Source organism: Oreochromis niloticus, linkage group LG14, assembly GCF_001858045.2.
Source record: "Oreochromis niloticus isolate F11D_XX linkage group LG14, O_niloticus_UMD_NMBU, whole genome shotgun sequence".
In the NCBI taxonomy this organism is placed as follows: domain Eukaryota; kingdom Metazoa; phylum Chordata; class Actinopteri; order Cichliformes; family Cichlidae; genus Oreochromis; species Oreochromis niloticus.
In genome coordinates, this window is record NC_031979.2 from 28,687,586 (window position 1) to 28,703,705 (window position 16,120).

At 39.3% G+C, this 16,120-nt stretch overlaps 2 protein-coding genes across 3 annotated transcripts in view; both read left to right on the forward strand.

The window, feature by feature from the left end:
- The first annotated feature begins 477 nt into the window (after window positions 1-477).
- On the forward strand, window positions 478-6,110 carry LOC100690683 (diablo homolog, mitochondrial). Its single transcript, XM_003455937.4, has 6 exons — window positions 478-599; window positions 1,010-1,142; window positions 1,250-1,372; window positions 3,930-4,040; window positions 4,194-4,290; window positions 4,682-6,110. Exons 1-6 carry the CDS (start codon window positions 556-558, stop codon window positions 4,885-4,887), a joined length of 714 nt encoding a protein of 237 aa, XP_003455985.1. The 5' UTR covers window positions 478-555; the 3' UTR covers window positions 4,888-6,110.
- A 3,717-nt stretch (window positions 6,111-9,827) lies between these two features.
- The window catches only part of nectin3a (nectin cell adhesion molecule 3a), a 32,545-nt gene continuing 26,252 nt past the window's right edge, over window positions 9,828-16,120 (forward strand). The window contains exon 1 of one of the 2 annotated variants that reach the window (XM_005460674.4): window positions 9,828-10,016. In XM_005460674.4, the coding sequence (XP_005460731.2) occupies window positions 9,929-10,016 (88 nt within the window). In that variant the 5' untranslated portion in view covers window positions 9,828-9,928. The remainder of the gene's footprint in view (window positions 10,017-16,120) is intronic. The other variant, XM_005460673.4, reaches the window with a different exon arrangement.

The following is a 16,120-nucleotide window of genomic DNA, read 5'->3' on the forward strand; positions in this document are numbered from 1 at the left end:
ATTAAAGTGCAGTTTAAACAGACCTGATCATACAGAACTGGATTTTTGGAGCGCTTGACACATAGGAATATGATATTTCTATGAATACCTGCGTCTGATGAAGTCAAGAGTAATATCAAGAGTAAACGTCATGAGTAATGTATATATTAAACTCATAGAAAGACAAGTCTCTTTGTGGGGTTTTTTTTTTTTTTTTACTGTAGAGTTTCCATATCCAACAGCCATACATCATAACATCATATCTTGTATTCATTTTTATTATTAGTTTTTATGTTGTGGCAACCCCAATGCAATAACAGCCTAATGTTACGCAAAGTGTAAGATGATGAAGATACCAATTCATAAAATGCACAAAATATGCTCCCAGTGCTTTGTTGCACCCCTGTAGTTTGGATCCTGCTGGCATAGTTGGCATCAATGAGTAAAGAAGTCATTTGTTTTCTCACATCGTTAGAAAAAGATAAATGAATATAGAAATGCACCCTGTATTGTCTGTCCCTTCTCGGCTTCCGTTGGAGGTCTTTGCTCGACGCAATGTAATTGCGGCGGATCATAATGGCCGCGCTCAGGAAGGGAACAGTGTATCTCCGTTTCGTCAGGTAAGGCATTAAGGTTGAATAAACATACGGACTGATTATGTCATCAGGTCGATTTATCCTAGGCTGAACTGACTTTTGAAAAGAAAATCCTTTACTGTAGGAAAAAGATTTTTTGTTTGATATCGCGGTTAACAATGGCAACGGGAAGTTACGAGTCCTAAAGTCATAACTCATCTACGCTTAAATGAGCGTTGTTTTAGTGACTCATTAAAAACGTAAAAAAAAAAAAATACATTCACTTGTAAACCAGCTTCACTTTTGTTTTAATTTTTATTTGGTTTTTGTTTGTTTGTTTGTTTTTTCCCTCGTTGGGCTTTTTGAGCTTTGGCACCTGACAGACAGGTAAAAACGTCATGGATTTCACTGGAATTCACAGCCTGAAACTGAAAGTATTTTTTTTGTTTTTTCAGGAGTTCCGGTGGTGCCCTGTTGAGCAGCAGAAAGCCTGCAGTCAGTAAACTGGGAAAATGGAGAAATATTCTATACACAGGTGTAGCGTCGTTAGCTGTGGGCGGTGGGCTGTGTGCTGTACCTTTCAAACAGGTGAGTCGGCCTCCCTACCTGACCAGGCAGTTGTTAGAAACTTCACAGCAGTATATATCCGCTACCTGACTTACTTTACATGTTTATGTTCTGTGTCTTTGCTGCAGGTTGAACCCCTTTCTCATGACTCCCTAATCAAAAGAGCAGCCTCTCTGGCGACCGACAGCTCAAGCACTTTTCTCTCTCAGACCACTCTAGCACTAATTCATGCCATCACAGAGTACGCCAAAGTAAGCCTTTCTCTTATGTTAAACTTTCTGTCCAAATAGTAAAATCTAGTCCAAGTTCATGTTTATTGTAGCATTTTTACCATCACAGTTGATGGGAATTTATCTCGATGGGCTCACATATACTGCAAGAAACAGCACACAACTCTGCACAACATGTTATCAAAATACAAGTTCATGCAATAGATCACCCCATAAAGAACTCCACTGGATCAGTTTTCGTTAAAAAATTTTTTAGCGGAACAACAATCCACAGTGCAACAGGTTCATTTAATATACAGCTTAATATGTAACTTTTAGTTATTATAATTTTATTGCTATTATAACAAAGATAATAGTATAAGTTTCATTGCATAATACGTTCAGATTATCGCCTCACAGCTGGATGTAGATAAACTGAATAAAAGGTACAGTGCATATTTAAGCTTGGGGGTAGGTAGTACTCCTGAAGTCTGATATTCTGCTACTATTACACTTGTATCTTTTGCCTGATGGGAGAACATTGAACAGGTTATGTGAAAAATAATACTACATTTTTCTACTAAAGTATATACTGATCAGCCACAAAATTAAAGTTGAGTAGTAACTGCCCAAACAGTTTTCACCTGTTATGACATGGTCGCTCCGTACCCCTGCTCAAATCTTGGCAGCAGATCCTTTGGATCCTGTGTTCTGCAGGGTGTTGTGGGCTCCATAGGTCAGCCTCGTTTTGGCCCATCACCTAAAGATCATACTGTGATCGTAGGGGTTTGGAGGCATTATATTGTGTTTTTGCTAATGTTTATTTATTTGGTTTCTTGTGTGTGCCCCTTGATTTTTGCATTAATTAAACATAATTCAGTTTGTGGCTCCATAATGTAGTACTTAGTATAACAAATTTGATTTAGCAAATGAAAGGATGCTGGTTCAATTCCATCTGAGGAATTCCCCTTTGGGGTTGTGAGAGGAAGGACATCCGGCATAACATTCAGCCAAATCACTACCTGCCTACCTGCTGTAATGAGCCCCTGTGAAAAGGCAGTAGCCAAAGTAGCTGCTTGTTCTTTTTCCGACAGAATGCCTTTCCTGTCTGTGGGGAAACGGTAGCCCAATCATGCCTTGCTCAAAGCAGTAACATCATCACTCTGTCATCAGCAAAGCAGACAATCACAGAATTCAATATTCTACACCTGGTCCACAGACTCCTCAGTCTAACATCTTGTAAAGATGAATACTACTGACACCTACTGGCAACTATACCTATCATCAAGTGTTACACAGTTCTAAATAAGAATTAGTAGACTATCAGTAACTATGATCAATACATGTGTTTACGAAATCCTCAAAACAAAGCAAGAAAAACTGGTATAAAAACTGCATGCTGTGACTGTTATGAACCGTGTGTTTCAGCAAATGCTATTTTCGTTAACATACCCGAGGCTGTTTCAGTTGCTTAGTACAGTTCAGTGAGAGAAAAACAAGTAACAATGTCTTAAATTTGTCATGTGTAAAAAAAAAAAAAAAAAAAAAAAAAAAAAATTCTTTCAAAAATTAGTTTTTCAGCATTTTAGGGTGAGTTAGTTTCTTTTTTGTTACATCCCCATGAAAAAATAGTTCACACAGCGTACTTGTATTTATTTAATATAAAAAGAAGAACAGTGTCCCTGTAAATAGTGTCCCTGTAAATAAATGCCAATAAATGACCTGTGGATCATGTGTCATGTCTGGAACAAATACATCAGGGAGGTATTTTTTGACCTCTGCAGTGGCATCAATGCTTGCACTGTGGGTACTGTGGGTATAGCTGGGTTTCACTGTCAAAGAGTTCCCACAAACTATCTGCTGATTCTTTTGCTGTGGTTGCTGCTGACACTCCTGCTGATGATGATCATAATGACATAAGTTTTGTGAGAGTTTAGTGTCATCAGGTTTGTTCAGCACTCTGCTGCTCAGACCTAGAAGCACCAGACAAGCCACTTGTCAAAAATGGCCTGAAATGCACTAAAACCTCAGTTAGCTATGGTCACATGATGTGGCTATTTTGAACCATGCTTCAGACCAGTGTACAGAATATCATGTAAGGTCAGTATCGAGTTCCCCATTCCCAATGAGTACACATCATGCCTGTTCAAAAAACTGCTTATTAGATTGATAAATAAAGGTTTATAAAATCACGAGTTTGGAGACTGCAGTGCTTATCCTGCTCAGTGGAACACATTAAACTGCATGTGTCCGCATCCAGTTTAATTTAAATCAAATTTAAACCACTTCAGAAAGCTAGTTTATGTTCTAACAGCAACTTTTTAACTAATCTTGCAGTTAAAACCATTAAAATACAGTTTAATTTGTTTGGACATGTGCAGTGGAGAGATGGACAACAGTAAATGGTGAATATGGAGGTGTTTATGGATGCAATGAAGAAAAAAACAGGCAACTTGTTGGTGTGACTTAAGATAATGTAAAGGATAAGGTGAATTGGAGATAGATGTTCTGCTGTTTGACCCCTGAAGTGTTCCCACTCTATAAAACTAGCAAAATACTACTAAGTTGTTCTTTAAAAGGCTCCTTGTGCTTATTCCAGGCTGTGCACACACTCATTGCCCTACAAAAACGATATCTGGATTCACTGGGAAAACTGACCCCTGCAGAGGAGGATTCAGTCTGGCAGGTGATCATTGGCCAGCGTGCAAAGGTCAGTCTACGTTGCTCTCTTCGTTTAGAAGTATTTAAAGAAAAGCATCTCATTTTTGTTTTGTTTTTTGACATTCTTTGTAAATGTGACCACAGATTTGCAAACGGGTTGCTGTAGATCTGTTCGGGTCTTATTCTGATTTTGTCCTGACAGGTTAATGACAGACAGGAAGACTGCAAGCATTTTGAGTCAACCTGGTTCAGTGCAATGAAGCTCTGTGAAGCAGCAGCTGAGGCGGCATACACATCAGGTGTGTGTGTTTTTTTTTTTTTTTGGTTTTGTTTTGTTTTTTTTGTTGTTGTTGTTGTTTTGTTTTTTTTTTAAATCTGAGCTATTTGGCCTGTGTGGTACAACAGTCAGGTTGTAGTGTTGGGGCAAGTTCTCTTTGGGTTCATCATCTTGAACCTTTCTACATTGCCATTTGTGGTGGTTTCTGTTCAGGTGTTGACAATGTTAGACCTTGATCGGTGTATGGATCATTTGCTGTCACTCTGCAGACGGCCAGGTTTTTGCATTTAAACAGAATGGAGATGATGGACAAGGAAGGCTGCCTAATGACTTTAGCCAATGTCTGAAGTGGACAGGGTGTTGTGTGAGTCTTTGAACACTGTGTTTGCATTTGTGTGTTTTGTTTTTTTCAGGGGCTGAACATGCGTCTGTAACAGCAAGGACGAACATTCAGTTGGCCCAGTCGCAAGTGGAGGAGGCACGAAAACTCTCACTAGATGCAGATAAGAAGTTGGCCGAGACTAAAGTAATGGAGGTTCAAAGGATGGCACAGTATGCCGCCTCCTTAGAGAATAATGAGGAGGAAGAGGTGCCTGAGGCTTATCTAAGAGAAGACTGAAACGAACAGCCACAAGTATCAGAAAACAATAATTTCTCATCATCCTTACACTGTCTTCTTTTATGATCTGTAATGTATTTGGTTTGGTCAAACTGATGTGCTTACATCAACAACATCAACAAAAACTTCTGAAAAAGAGAAGGGTATCTATAACTCAGAGCTTCTTGGAAGAGTGTTTCTTTAATGGGTTTTTTTTTGGGGGGGGGGTTACCAACAGTGAACTAACACAAATCATTTGTATTATGTGAAGATTTATTGCAATAAAGACAAACATCCTCTGTAAACAAAAACAAAACGCGAACTGTTGTCATGGTGTTGATCCACAGAAAATGCGTTTATAATTTCTGCTAAAATTGGACGGGAGACCGTGTGTCCACTTTACATTGTTGCCAAACTTAATTGTTAGTGTTTCAAATGAGATGCACGAGTGCCAACTATGCGAACAAAATATCCCCTGTGGTCATTGTGAAAATGTTCTGTTTTCTAAAATGACCAGAAGCCACTTTGTAAACACAGTAAGTTTGCCCAGATGACTGACTGTCAAACACCTTTGTGCATTACAATCATTCTTGCATGTTTTGTTTTGTTGTTACAGTTGAAATGTCTACAGATTCCCACCCGTATGTTCCTCTGAAGACGTCTTTAAAAACGGCGTTAGCTTGCTTGTTATTTGTATCTCTTGTTTTCACTCAGCAGCTTTACCTTCACTGCTAATTACCCATGTCCTGATTCAGTCCAAGAGAGCTTTTAGGCAGGTTTTCAAAACCCCTCCTTTGCTTTCCTGTCGTCACTTCATCCACAACAGCAGTCTTTCCACACCACCACTGAACAGGAAAAAAGTGGAGACCCAACCTCTGGAAAAACGTTAAAAATGTATGAATTATGATGCTTTAAGGAAAAATTTTAAAAATGGAAAAGACAAGTTACTTCATAATTGGATATAGGGTCTTTGTTCCCAGGAAAGTTAAAAATGTGATGAAGCAGAGAGAAACTTGTCTTAGTTTATTTATGTTTATTCCAGCAGATGGCGATGTAAGTCCACTCCACTCCACATCTTTACCCTCTGCTTCAGTCGGATGCATTGCATTTACATTTTCATATCATGCCACATGTATTTTATATATGCAAGATGCAACTCATATTTTACTCCAACACATGCAGCCTGTATTGATTTGTTTTGAATTAATGGTTGTGATTAAATAGAAGCCCCAGATTGTACTGCATACCTACATTTACATATGGCATTTTGTCCCTGAACTGGTGTCTGCACATAAAGTACAGTGAGACTCTGTATGAATTTTAATTAGTTTGAATTCCAAACACTGTAATTTATTTCTTCAGTTGTTACTTTTATGCATCTCTTAAGAGTTGATTGAATACTGAAGAATTTTAAATAACTTTTTAAAGATGTACACAGTTATTACCGGCCTTATCCATAATATGTCCTCTGTAACAGGTATTCTATCTTAATTTCACATGTACTTTCTAAAGGTCGGTGTGTACTACAGAGGTCATTTCATACAGAGCTCATTATGGGAAAGACCTGTGTGGAGGTGCAAGCACAAGTGTGTAGCGTCAGCAGTGAGGTGACCTCTCCTCGTTGTAGATGGTCAAACCTTGGCAGGAGATGGGACTGAAAGTGTGGCTACAATGGGGGAGGAATGGGTGGGAGGTTTTGAGGTGTGCAAGGGCCAGCTGACCAGTGTGACTAGTGAGGAATGTTGTGTTTAACAAAGGCTGTTTTCACAGACTGTAAAACCAAATGTCCCAGACAGCCTGTGTGGATGTGCAGCCACTGGTCACAGGGGAGGTGGTGCCAGTGCAGCATTGCTTGCCTGGAAGAAAATGTAATAACACTTAGTGAAAAGTATTTTTGCTGCATAAAACCTCAATGAGGTAACCACAATTACAAAGGTCATGGGCCATAAATGCTCATAAACTATTTAGTGCTACTGAGGGGGGTTTAGGCATTTATGCAGCAGTATGCATTTATGCCAGTGGTGTGGAATAATCCTTGCTGAAGCTGTTTTTACCGAAATTGTTGATATAATTAACACATTAAGAGTTGGGTAGTCGAAAATAAGATGTGAATTATCATCTCATAAAGACAAGAGGTTGCACTAACTCTATCGTTCCAATGCAAAGTGCCCCAGGAGGGGAGATTGATTAGTGAAAAGGCCATCACTTTCACCTGGGGATTTATAGCTCTTTGAGGATATAAATAAACCACCAGAGGGTATGAAGGTAGGGGGTACAGTGTGGTGACACATCACGGGTCATGCTTTAATCACTGTAAAGCTGAGCTATAGCACTGAGAGGGAGTGAGTTCGTTCTGCAGGAGATGGAGGTTCCCTGCAGAGTTCACATTCCCCTGATGAGGACTCGGAGCTAATAGAGTCTATAAAGACATCACTGCAGAACGAAACTGGTGGCTCAACGCGAGGGAGGCACATCGAAACAAGCATTTTTGCTTATCTTCAGTGAATAAATATGATGTTCTCCTAAAACTGCTGAGAGAGCAAGTTTATCAGTTCAAGCTTCAGCGCGTGATAATAACACAGTGCTGCACACAGCGTCGGATTCCTGAATGTGTAAAAGCTGTAATTATCTCAAAGAAAAGAACAATGCAAGAGTGTTTCATTACCACTTTGTTTTAGGACAGAGTAGTTGAAGTGTGTCTGCATTCACGCTGATGAGTGCACACTTTTTTTTTTCCCAGCACTGTACCTGCATGTGATTGCTTTGTCCTTCAGTGACTGATCTCCTGGGGTTTATATTAACTTTCACATTCACTTCCTTGTTTCCACTACAGTTTTAGGATAGTTCAGCATATCTGTGACTGAGTTAACATTATTAAGCTGGGTTTAAAAAAAAAAAAAACCTTTGTGTGCACTGTGTGCACTCAGGCTTGGTTAATGGTACAGCAATGTTAGCATTTCTGGTGTGTGAGGGTGTGTGTAGGGGTTATTGTCAGTTTCCTTTTTCTACATGCTAAAGGACTGTGGGACAATGGCTCATTATGTGTATTTTGTGTATTTTACTGTAATTAAGGAGGTTAGAAGGGTCATAAAGTGATTGACTGGACTTGCTAAAGTGAAAGCAGCACTTATATCATCTTAAAATCTGCTTAACACCTGCTTATGAAAATGTGATGTAAAAATAGATTATTTGGTCATTAGAGGGACTGAAGGGTAACCAGTAGGTTGCTGTTTTTTATCCCCACAAAACCCATGAACCCACCAAAAACATCTTTAGTATATTCTTAAGCAACTTGATGAACCTTTGCCTGTTTAGTTGCTGCACTGAAGATGATAATCATGATTAAAAAGCAAATGGTTATTTGTGCTATAAATGGTTCTGTTCACATTTAATGTCTGTTTTCACAAGTGAGACCTTAAAACAAGGGAATTCCCCACTGATTCCACAAAAAATAAGAAGAAAAAACAAACAAATAAACAAACAAAACGTCATTATATGTGAGGTTTTAGGCTTTCTTTCTTTTAAAACTGTTAAATCCTATGTTATGATCCTTATCAGATCGGTTTATATTAACTTAGTGGTGAAATCAGTATCTTTTTTAAGCCTAGTCATTGTCAAAATTTGATCCTTTCTATCTGTAAAAGTCCTTTCAGCTGTATCAAGATAAAGTCTTATGAAACAGTGCTTAGTAATAAATGTAGTACTATTTCATCAATCTTGCGTATGAAAATGTTTGTGACTCCCTCTTGCTAATCCTGCTGTCCCTACAATAACAACAACAATGACTGCTATGGCTAGGGTTGTAATATTACATGTGAAAATAATTAGGCAGTTTAGATGTTTCAACTATTTTTTCATCACCGGGGAGGTTTTTGATCAGTCCCATATTTTACAGCCCAAACATACAGCAACAGATGGTTTATATGGCCCCACGGAGACCCGATTTCAATCATGCAGTCAGTCTGGGATTGCGTGAACAGGCAGACGATACCAAGACAGCCTAAATCCACTGAAGCACTATGGCAAGTTATCCAAGATGTTTAGACAACCTCATTTGCTTTGACAGGAAGAACTGGCACTGTTTAAAAGATAAAGAGTGCTTACACCAAAAAGTTCTACTTTTATCCGCTTTTTAAATGAAATTAAAAACAAGAATCACCTATTTCTGAAAGCATCCTTTCTTTGCTGTAAAACTAGACTAAGTCGTCTATTTTATGACTGGATAAATTCACTTCAATTTGGCAGTTAGCCTATTGTATACTTGAATGTATACTGTGACATCTAAAAAACCTCAAAGCTATCTGAAACGTCAGTTTGGGGCAAGTTTTTCCAACACAATCAATACAAGCAAGCCACGATAGTTTTTTTCTTTTTTTCTTAAGACTGGGATGTCTACTAAGAGTCAGTGCTGCTGCAGTATCTGCTCTAGGCTTTAAAGCCCCCTCACTGAAATTATAATGAGAGAAAATCTACTACTACTACTACTGCTAATAATAATAATAATAATAATAAGAAGAAGAAGAGGACAAAGAAATGAGCGAAAATAAGAATAAATAACTAAATGGATTGGATATATAAATGGAAAAAAAATTCTTAACAATCAAACATCGACAACTGGCTCCACACGAGAAACTAACTGAAATTAAACGTAATAAAATAACAATTAAACATAATTTAGAGTACTGATCGTGATAGCCCTGCTATCTATATTTATGTTGCCCGAATCTGTATATAAAGTACCCCCCAAAAATCCCACAAACAAACAAACAAACAAAAAGACAAACAGCTCAATGACAAGCATTTCAGAACTGCGCTAAAAGTGTATACACATGGGGACGAGTGGGTCAGCGCGCGTGCGTTCTTAAGTTTCATGTGTTTTCTTTTTGTTGACTTGCAGAATGGTACAGCCCACGCGGTTCGGTCGCTATGGAGAGAGGCTCCCCAGGAGTACGAGCCAGAGAGAGAGAGAGAGAGAGAGAGAGAGAGAGAGAGAGAGCAGGGACGAGCGAGGAACGAGGAGAACGGATCCGGGAGTGCCGAGGCGCACAGACACACAGGAATCATGGAGAAAAGATTACCGCTCAGGAGGACTTTGCCATCTAACGGACTGCGACTTTTAATATCCCTCCTCACCTTATACGGACTTACCGGTGAGTTAACGGTTTCTGTATCGTCCCTGCCATAATACTTTTGAGGCCATTGAAAGAAGTTGTTGCAGTAGGATTGCTCGTAGAGGGTCCTCACGGATACAGCCCACTACCCAAACCGGCTGGCTAGTTTTTGTTGTTTTGTGGTGGGCTCGTCCTGCTGCATTTAAGCTAAGCTTAAGCAGGCTAGTTGTTGCCTGTGGACAGTTATCTTTACGTTAACACTGATGGGAAAGTAGCTGCTGCGTCAGTTGACCGTTAGCTAAAACTCACTCTCCTCCCCCCATTTGAATTCAACTCCGTTAACATCAGTTAACTTCTTTGCATCGGAGCGACTGTTACACACAAGCTAACTGTGTTAAGATTTTCAGCTCATTCCAAGAGACACAACTCAGACACGGCACTGATTTGTGTTATGGTGATAATGGGCAGACCTTAGAGCTAAGGTTACTTACAGTATGTCACATCATGACTTGGCTAACATCATTCAGGGAGTTTGGGGGATTTACCGGCTAGTTTGTCTCCCACCCACATGGTTACAAACTGAGGAGAAGCAGTGATTAGAGGTGCACAGAAATAGACAAGAAATGGAACAATCCCGGTGTCACGTATGGCTAGGAAAAAAAGAGACTCCTTTGTGAAAAGTTTGCCAAGTGGTTGGTTACAGATGGATTGGAGGTTATGTGATACATGACAGGAGGAGAGTCAGCGCAGAGTCTTCAGCTTTGGGGTGAGGGGTGGCAGGGGAAATGAAGACATATTTGAGTGCAAGCACTGCAGTCGCAGAGTCTGTAGAAGTATTGACCTGCAGTTGGGCTGCATGCCAGCTGAAGCACCTTCCAGCCCCCTTACTGTCCCGAGGAGAGCAGCTGGAGAGCTTTGCTGTGTCTCAGACACAAACACAGATGGATGCTTAAGTAAATACTACCCAGCAATACACCAGTGTTCTTTTCTTTTCTGAATCCAAGAGCAATACAAGAAAGGAAAACTTTTACTGTATTGCTCATTGTAATGTGTAACATAGTGTTGGGTGGTATGGAAAAAAAACAACGACTGCATGATGGTATTTTTTTTAAGATTCTGGATGGTTCACAATAGATCTATTATTATTACTATTGTTTACAGAAAATGTGCTTTTACATTACCTTTTCATGGCCGTCTTTAAGGTTTATACGAAATTTAAAAAAAAAACTCTTCTCTTTTAAACAATTTAAAAGGAAAAAAAGCAATCAAAATAATAAGTAAACCACACTTAGACTCTTATCAGTAGTGCTCATGTGTGCAGTAGAATTGGTCCTTAATAGACTGCTTGTTCTGCTTTTAGGTAAGATGTCAAACTGGCTCCTTAGCATTAATATTTCCACAGCAGAGCAGAGCTGGGTCTGAAAAAGCCTTGACTAACCTCATATCATTGGCTTACCTGATTCCCTTTTGCTGTGTGTGAGTAGAGCTCCCTTAGACTTGCCTCCAGTGAAAGTCACAGAGACAGCATGACACAAAGCGAGTCTCATTTCTTTACAACTGAAAAACCAACAAATGACAAACCCAGCTCCTCTCTGGGTCACAAGTCATTTGGGTTCATCCCCAGTCTTGTTTTTTTCATCCCATATGGCTTCACTGTTCTTGAATGTAGTGAGGGAAGCCCACCCTTACTTCCCTAGCTGTTGACACATTGTTATGATGTGTTCAAGCCATATGCCAACAGACGTTTTCATGTGGTGTGATTACATACAGAGTGAGGCGAATTGACAGAACTTGCGCTACGTGACAGGAGTTGGGATGAAGCTGTTTGCTCAACTTGTGACACACAAAAAAATCAACTTCACTCTACGATAGAGCCAAAAAATGAAGAACAAAGCTTGGAGAAAAGCGAGTGAAATCATAGTAAGGTCTCAAAATACATGATCATAGTTTGATTCCAGCTATTGTGTTTATTCTGTCTCTGCCCTCTTTTAGGGGCAAATATTTCTTTGTTTTGAACTTGACTATGTTCATAAGACTAATGCAAGGTCAAACTTTGTGATTTATGTCAACACACCTTGATGTTTCTTGGCACCTTTCTGTTTTAGTCATGCAGCTTTGTAAATGTACTGTTATTAATGTTTTAAGTGGTTTTATCATTAATTATTCCATACCATGATTTTTTTTTTCTACAGGTTGTGGATTGTTAATATTGTGTATGATTGGAACTGAGTTAATATGGGTACCATCTCAGTACACTCTTCTGCGCTCCTAGTGGCAATATAGTACATGTAAACCACTTGGAAAACCTGAGCGAGCATTTTGCCTGTTCACCATTATTTGCAAAATTCAAACATGCATGAAATTAAGCTCAGGATGCTGCCCAGCACAAGTGTGGCTCCCAATATAACACTAGCTAATGGCCTTTTAAAAGCTGTGCTTTTTGCCTAGACACTTAGAATTACTATTGATTTATCTCTAATTATATTCTTGCTTAATTGCTTGATCCAAACAATCTGTGTTACAGTTTTCCAGAGCTCAAGCTGATGTACAGAGATGCCATTTTTTGTCAGATCTGTAATTAAAAAGCAGATATTTTTGGTTTAAAACCCTAGAAAACTGAGCAAAAACTCTCTGAGAAACCATGTCTTGTCTTAAATTGTATAATATCTGCTCTTATAGTAAACTGATTAATGAACAGATTAATCGGTTGAGCACTTGTCTTTTGCGCCTGTCCTCCTGCTACAGTCAGTTTCATTTCAGTTGCTTTCAACAAATGTTTTTATAGAAGCCTCTTCGTGCCTTTCTTTTTGTGTCTGTACCCACAAAACACTGGTTCATAAATCAGCACAGCAAACCAATAAACAATGCACTGTTGCAATCTAAGCTGATTAGCCTCAAAGGCGTGTTCAAGTGTGTTTGCAGATTTCCAGTCCAACAGGGTACCTCTACAGCCAAATTTTCTTAGCATGAACACAGACGATAACCTAGCCAGCATTTTTTTTTCTTTTTCTTTTTTTTTCGGTTTTGTATTTGGATAAAAATGTGTACAGGTTTTTGACTCGTAAAAACATTGTTAGCAGCCACGTGGTCCTAGGGGACATTGTGATGTAAACACTTTTGAAGTTAGTTTTCTTCACTTCGCTGTAGCGTGTGGACAGGATTTTTGAGGAGGGGATTTGTTAAAAGGCGTGGCCACTGGCTGTGAGGTCTGTAATTGAAGACCATAGTTTTGTGGTTCCTTCTCTTGGGGCCACATGATTCACAATCTAAATAAATAATGTAGTAATGGAGCCACCCCAAATTACAGACTCAGAAATAGATTTGAAAAAGCAGTGCAGCGACTGAGCAGATTTGGTCCTTATAAAGCTTAATATGATTCTGGACTCATTAATTGACAGCATGATGTAGCCAAGAAAGTTACTTTGTCATTAGGAATATAATTAAAACAGCCGTGGCTTTGCCACCACATGGTATAGGGCAGATCAGGTCAAGACCCTTTTGTTGGGGGAGGAGATTGGATAACTTAATATAAAGTTACATCCCAGTCTTACTGGCTTTTCTGAGCAATTACAGCGTTAATACCTTGGATCGAGTGATTTAGCTTTTTCAGGACTGATTACAGTCATTAGTAATTATAGAGGTCGATAACCAATATTTTAATGTATATTTTTAAAAATAGCATGTTGTCATGTTTTTATTCTGCTATTTTGATGCTTATTTGTTTTTTATGTTTTAAGTATTAGCTGTTATGGTGTTTTAGTGTCTATTTAAGCCTTATGCACTATTGGGGTTAGCACTGTTGCCTCACAGCAAGAAGGTCCTTGGTTTAAATCCACCATCTGGCCAAGGCCTTTCTATACGGGTACTCCGGCTGCAGATGTTTGTCTGTCTCTCTGTGTTAGCCCTGCGACAGACTGGTGACTTGTCCATGGTGTACCCTGCCTCTCGCCCTGTGGCAGCTGGGATAAGCTCCAGCTACCCTAAATTGGATAAGCGGTGGAAAACTGATGGATGAATATTCAGGGTAGTCTGAAGCTGCCTGCTAACTTAACCACTAGCATAACCCTTTGCCCTTTTGCTGTTAGTGTAGCTTTCGCCACTGTGATCCTTTTTCCTTATCTAGTCCCAATATGTCTTGGTTTTCTTCAGTTTTGACAGACTGTCTTACTTTCACCCCTCCAGCTGGCCTGATAGCAAGCCTGCTATCCTTGCCTTCAGTGGATGTCACTGCAAAATATTGCATTTGATCATTAATGCATCTGGGAAACTGTGCATGCTTGTCATGGTTGTGTGGTCATACAGCAGAAAGAATTGCAGCATTTATTGCAAGGTCAGCTATATCTGCGATATGCAGTCCAAACCACAGCTCCACTACTGGAGCTGCTTCAGACTGTGTTCTGCTCTGTGCTCAGTGCTGATAGGCTTTTGTCCATAGTGTGTAAACAGTCAGATCATTCTGTGGGCAGGACCCTATACCACAGAAAGTCATACAGAGAGAGGCAGTTTTGTATGTGACAAATCAGCATGCAAAAACACCGAATAATGACCCCAGTAATCAGCCTATCTATAGCTAATGCTTAAAAAAAATACACCCTTTGTCATGATAAATTTTGCACCACTCACTTGACACTTCTGCATATTTCAGCTAGTCTCTTCCAAACAGTGATAGTGATAATTTATAGCATGACTTTTTGACTTAGTAGATTCAGTAGATTCAACCATTTCTCTTCATTGCTGATGTTAATTATCCACAGTTGTTATTTGTTATCAGAATTATGAGCAAGAAAACTGGCTTTGAAAGAGCATTTTAGCATTTGGATACACATGTGTGGGTCACAGCTGTCACATCCATCTGAGCCTCCTTATTTGATCTCAGTTGAGAAGCAGCTGACTGAACACCCCTAATCACATTAAATGCACACAGGGTTTTCTTTTTGAAGGAAGGCCATCAGCAGATGAGTGTGTGGCTTTGTTGTGTAGGCTGGTGTGTAGGCTGTGTGTGGAGTTCAGTCTGTGGTCACCAGCTCCTGTTGACTCCACCCTTTGCTTCCTCTTCCATGACAGATGTGACTGACTGTCAGAGGCTGTGAATGGCAAGCAGCTTCCTGGTGGTCCTTTAGTGAAAGCAGAGTTGTAAACCCAGTTTTACCTTTTCAGCAAATTTGTTTGTAATTTAAAAGACATCATCGTCAGTGACACTAAAGTTGCTGTTTGTTATACCTTATAAGTGGGGCATAGAAGATGGCACCATTTTTCATTCATTCCAGTGTGAATAGCTCTCTTTTTGGTTTCTTTCTTCGTGAGTGGGCTAATGCACCAGTACGCTTTAGTATTGACTGCAACATTCCACCAATGTGTTCCAAAGCATTTTGTTGTTTGTTGTACCACTTGTCATTGACATATGAATGTTTCAAAGATCAAAAAGGAGGCAGCTAATTCAAGGGATGAACTGCTGTGGTTTTGCACATTTTGCATTAAAGCACATTTTACACAAATGTGCTAGTAATGCAAGAAAGTCTAAGCGAGCTCAGGCTGTGTTGAAGAATAAAGGTTATCTTATCAAATATTGACTTTCAAGCTTATTAGAATTGTAAAAGCTGTGTTTTTTTTGCCTTATATACTGTATATAACCCAATTTCCCATTGTTCTAATAAAATATAAAGAAATGAGGGGTGACTATATGGAATCCATCTAAAAGTAATTTTTAACCCCACCGTCTCATTTTGTCAGTTAGTGACTTCTGGTGGCATTTGTTGTTTTATGTCTGTACCAACTTTAGTAGTTACCAGTCATTATGACTGCAGTGCCTGAGTGCTTAGCCATTCAGAATTGGAAGGAAAGGGGAAAATATAGAAAAATACACAAAAAAATGCTAATATTAGCAGTACTATTTTTTACTAGTATGTCTTGCCTACTGAATAAATCTTGGATAGACAGGAATCGACTGTTTCAATTACTGAGTCATAGGAAACGGTGCTGTATAAATGTCTTCCAGATATTTCCATGGTTAATTACCTACCGTGAATGAACAGAGGGAAACTTTTTAAACAGTTTTTTTTGTCTGCTGTTTTCAGGAGTCCGGGGTTTTTCCCAGAAAAACAGAAAGAGTAGATCACATTGTGTGGCTGTTAGGGTCACATGAG

Bases quoted from the DNA above. Each gene is read 5' to 3' on its own strand.
- LOC100690683 (XM_003455937.4), top strand. From the start codon at position 556: ATGGCCGCGCTCAGGAAGGGAACAGTGTATCTCCGTTTCGTCAG. The intron at 1,143-1,249 runs GTGAGTCGGCCT...TCTTTGCTGCAG, and splicing joins GTGCTGTACCTTTCAAACAG to GTTGAACCCCTTTCTCATGA. The intron at 4,291-4,681 runs GTGTGTGTGTTT...TGTTTTTTTCAG, and splicing joins TGAGGCGGCATACACATCAG to GGGCTGAACATGCGTCTGTA.